Source organism: Petaurus breviceps, unplaced genomic scaffold (assembly GCF_028583685.1).
Source record: "Petaurus breviceps papuanus isolate PSGF00001 unplaced genomic scaffold, PetGlider_PUasm1.0 183, whole genome shotgun sequence".
NCBI lineage: Eukaryota > Metazoa > Chordata > Mammalia > Diprotodontia > Petauridae > Petaurus > Petaurus breviceps.
The window spans coordinates 73563-77821 of record NW_027185791.1 but is presented as its reverse complement, the minus strand read 5'-3'; the positions used below and the strand labels follow the sequence as shown (position 1 = coordinate 77821).

Sequence of the window (4259 nt, the reverse complement as noted above, 5' to 3'; positions counted from 1 at the left end):
CATCCCATGTCCGCCTCAGTCCTGTTCCCTCTTGTCCCCTGTTCCCAAGTTGCACAGCGGCTTGCACTTCAGCAGCAGGTGCTGAGCTGGCCAGGGAAAGGTCTTTGAATTAGTATCATAAATCATTAGCTATAAGGATAAAGGCAATCCAGAGCGGAGGGACGGCCCTGCGCGGAGAAGGACCCACCGAGCGCTATGTAGGATCTGTTCACGCCAGTCTTGCCCTCGATCTTAGCCAGAAGGTCGGTCATGCAGTTCTTCTGATGCAGGAACTGGTCGAACCTCTCCCTCATCTTAGCCGACATGGCGCAGACAGACCCCTCTCTGCAGGCTCAGGCTCTTTCGAGCTGCGGAGACTCAAGTACGTTCCTTTTCTTCCTTGGGCTTTGCCGCAGCTTCTGGTGCTGGGGCCCCAAGAATCAGGCGGCTCCTTGTAAACTAGCTAACAGGACAGGGGTGGTGGCGTGGGGGTAGCGGGTGGCAGCTGCAAAAGCAGAAAGCAGCTCAAGCAGCGTCACCAGAGTGAGGAAGCGTCAGCTCTCCTCCCCCAACCTCTTGGCAATACACACCTCCCTCCTTTCTCCTCCCTCCTCCCCCCTTTATCCCCACCCTTATTGCTGCAAACACCACACCCAGTCTGGATGCCCGCACAGCAGCTGTCTTTTCTTAAAAATGGGGGCACCAGCCTAGCAGCCAAGCCACAGGGCAGATTTTCTCTAGAAGAGCAAATAGCCATAAGATCTGCCCTTCCTTGGGGGTAGTTGCTTGTAAGACCACCGGGGAACATAGGTCAGTGGGCATCTGCGGAAGGCTGTAACTGGTCTTGGTAGGAATAGACCTTTCCAAAACCCTGTTTATCGAGGGACTGAGAGAGCGAGAAAAAGACTGTGAAGACGTTTAAAGAACGGCTTCTCACTGGGAGGAAGAGAATGGACAAAATATTTTAAAAGCTCATTTAGGACCTTAGCTGTATGTATGTTTGGAGGGTGCTGGTTTAAAGACTGAGAGTTGCCTTCTTTCACTACGGTGATATAAAGTGAGGGATTTGGGGAGGCTATTCGAGACAGAGGAAGAAGGCCTCCAGCATCCCTTAGAATTTCTCTAGGAAAATGTATCCTTTTCAAAAGAAAACTTAAGAACAGTCAAAGTAGATCTTGCTTCATTGTTTCTGTATGCTCCCAAAGGATATTGGTTTGAACGCAAGTGGATAAACATCCTTGAGTTTACTTGGCTGTCTTAAGGAATAACAGGCCTTTGCAGCAAGTTAAAAAAAAAACAACAGCCCAGGACAGCTAGTTGTCGAAATGAATAAAGTACTGGCCCTGGAGTCAGGAGGACCTGAGTTCAAATTCGACCTTAGACACAACACAAAACCAGCCATGTGACCTTGGGCAAGTAACTTAATTCCTATTGCCCCACCTTCCCCCCTCCAAAAAAAAAAAAACCCCAAACAAACCCCAAAACCCAACCCCAACAGCCTTGAACACTTCAATATATAGATTTATCCAAAACGATCTCCTTGGGAGTCCTGCTTTCTAAACAAGTGAGAGCATTCTGAGAGCACCGAAACACCTATGCTAGTCACCTTCAAACAGATTTATATATACACAGAACAATTAAAACACTCGAAGAGCACTAGCAAAATGCTCCATTCAACTCATCTCCTTTCCTGGATTTTCCAAATGAAGAAAACTAAAGCCGGGGAGGCAAAGTGACTTGTCCAAGTTCAGCAGCTGAGTCTAAAAATCCATTCTTCTGATTGTCAGGGGGATTCTTTCTACCATACCGTGATACTATCTGCTGAAATCAGCAATCTTTATATATGGCAGATAGAATCAACCATTAGGATGTAAGGTCATGAATGAATGAGGGCTTTCTTTTTTAATGTGACCTGAATGTAGGTTGTATATATGCTATATGGGTAATATATGGCACTTGGGGCACTGAAGCAGTTCAAACATATCTATCCACAATAGATATTCATTTATTAATCAGGACAAATAGAAAAATTCCTCCAAAAACTAAGACCTGGTTCTATGGAAAGCAAAACAAAACAATAAAACAGATAAACCTTTGGTTAATTCGATTTTTAAAAAAGAAGAAAAACAAATTACCAGTATCAAAAATCAAAAGGGTGAATTCACCACCAATGAAGAGGAAATTAAAACAATAATTAGCTATTTTGCCCAACTGTATGCCAATAAATTTGACAATCTTAGAGAAATGGATCAATATTTACAAAAATATAAATCTCCCAGATTAAAAGAAGAGGAAGTAAATTACTTAATCCCACAGCAGAAAAAGAACTTGACCAATGAATTCCCTAGGAAAAATCTCCAGGGCCAGATGGATTTATAAGTGAATTCTATCAAACATTTAAAGAACAATTTATTCCAATACTATATAGATTATTTGGGAAAATAGGCAAAAAAGGAGTCCTACCAAATTCTTTTTATGATACAAATATAGCACTGACACCTAAACTTAGAAAAGTTTTTGCACAAAGTCAATGCAACCAAGATTTAGAGGGAAGTAGGAAATTGGGAAAGAAATTTTATAACCAGGGTCTCTGATAAAGGCCTCATTTCTAAAGTATATAGAAAACTGAGTCAAATTTGTAAGAATACATGTCATTCCCCAATTGATAAATGGTCAAGGGATATGAACAGGTAGTTTTTAGAGGAAGAAATTAAAGCTATGTACAATTACATGAAAAAATACTCTAAACCATTATTGATCAGAGAAATGCAAATCAAAGCAACTCTGAGGTACCACATCACACCTATCAGATTGACTAAGATGGCAAAATATGAAAATTATAGATGTTGGAGAAGATGTGGAAAATTAGAACACATGCATTGTTGGTAGGGTTGTGAACTGATCCAACTATTCTGGAGAGCAATTTGGAACTGATGAGGGATGGCTCCCTCTAGGTTCAGCAAGAATTCTGATCTTATCTAAGACCAGAAAACCTGAAAAAGTGTCTGGAAAGAATTCAAGGTCTCAGGCTTAATTGGAGTGAGAGTTGTAGAAGTTTATTGTTACGCTTCTGTTAGAATTGGGCAAGAGTCCTTTAGGGGACCTGCAAATGAGAGGGGTACAGGCTTTTACTTTTAAAGGGTAGGGCTGCCATTGTCAGGGCTGATGGGATGGAGGGAAGGGACCTCAGTGCATAGATAAAGGTTAGAGATGACTGAGAGGAACTTGTGACATTAGTGATAGATAGTTTAGATGAGATTTGGGCCAGACCTGAAGAGATTAAGTAAGAACAAAGGAGTCACAAGTTGTTGACTAGGCAGAGTGCTGATAGGGGGAAGGGGCAGAGTTTGAGGCTGGGAAAGGGATTTTACAGATTACAATTTTACAATACAAATTGCAGTTAAAATTGTACAAACTGGTTTTACAAATTGGTTTTACAAATTGATTTAGACCCCAGGTACCCCATCAGACCTATGCCCAAAGGGCTATAAAAATATGCCTAACCTTTGACCCAGCAATACTACTTCTAGGGCTGAATCCCAAAGGGATTGTATGAATGGGAAAAGGACCCACATGTACAAAAATATTAATAGCAGTTCTTTTTGTGGTGGCAAAGAGTTGGAAATTGAGGGGATGCTCATCAGTTGGGGAATGGCTGAACAAGTTGTGGTATATGAATATAATGGAATGCTTATTATGCCATAAGACATGATGAGCAGGTAGACTTCAGAAAAACTGGAAAGACTTATATGAACTGATGCTGAGTGAAGTGAGCAGAACCAGGAAATCATTGTCCTCAGTAACAGCCACATTGTGCTATGACTAAATTTGATAGACTTTATCCTTTTTTAGAAATGCAAGGATCTAAGACAACCCTAAAAGACTTGTGATGGAAAATGCTGTCCACATCCAGCAAAAGAACTATGGAGTTTGAATGCAGATCGAAGCATACTATTTGCTCTCTCTGTCTCTCTCTCTCTCTCTAAGTTTCTTCTTGTTGTTTCTCCCGTTGATTCTAATTCATCTTTACATATTACCGTGTTTCCCCGATAATAAGACCTATCCCGAAAATAAGCCCTCCCCTTACTGTGTAAGATTCCTCTAAAATAAGCCCTCCCCCGAAAATAAGCCCTATTGAGATTGCTACTGTAGTGAAGGTGATCCCCTGCGCTACACGCTACATTACGGTACCCTCTGTATGCACCGTCCCCCCCCCCCCCCCTGAAACGCTCGCCCGAGCTCCAAGCTGCATCCAATCAGAGCTGCAGCAGTGAGCACAT

The 4259-nt window shown here is 42.1% G+C and overlaps 1 protein-coding gene across 1 annotated transcript in view; it reads right to left on the bottom strand.

Annotated features, from left to right (window-relative positions):
* Positions 1 to 569, bottom strand: part of REEP5 (receptor accessory protein 5) — a 40002-nt gene extending 39433 nt beyond the window's left edge. Inside the window, exon 1 of the mRNA XM_069087766.1 lies at positions 188 to 569. Coding sequence (XP_068943867.1) covers positions 188 to 305 — 118 coding nt within the window. The 5' untranslated portion in view covers positions 306 to 569. The remainder of the gene's footprint in view (positions 1 to 187) is intronic.
* Positions 570 to 4259: the final 3690 nt, after the last annotated feature.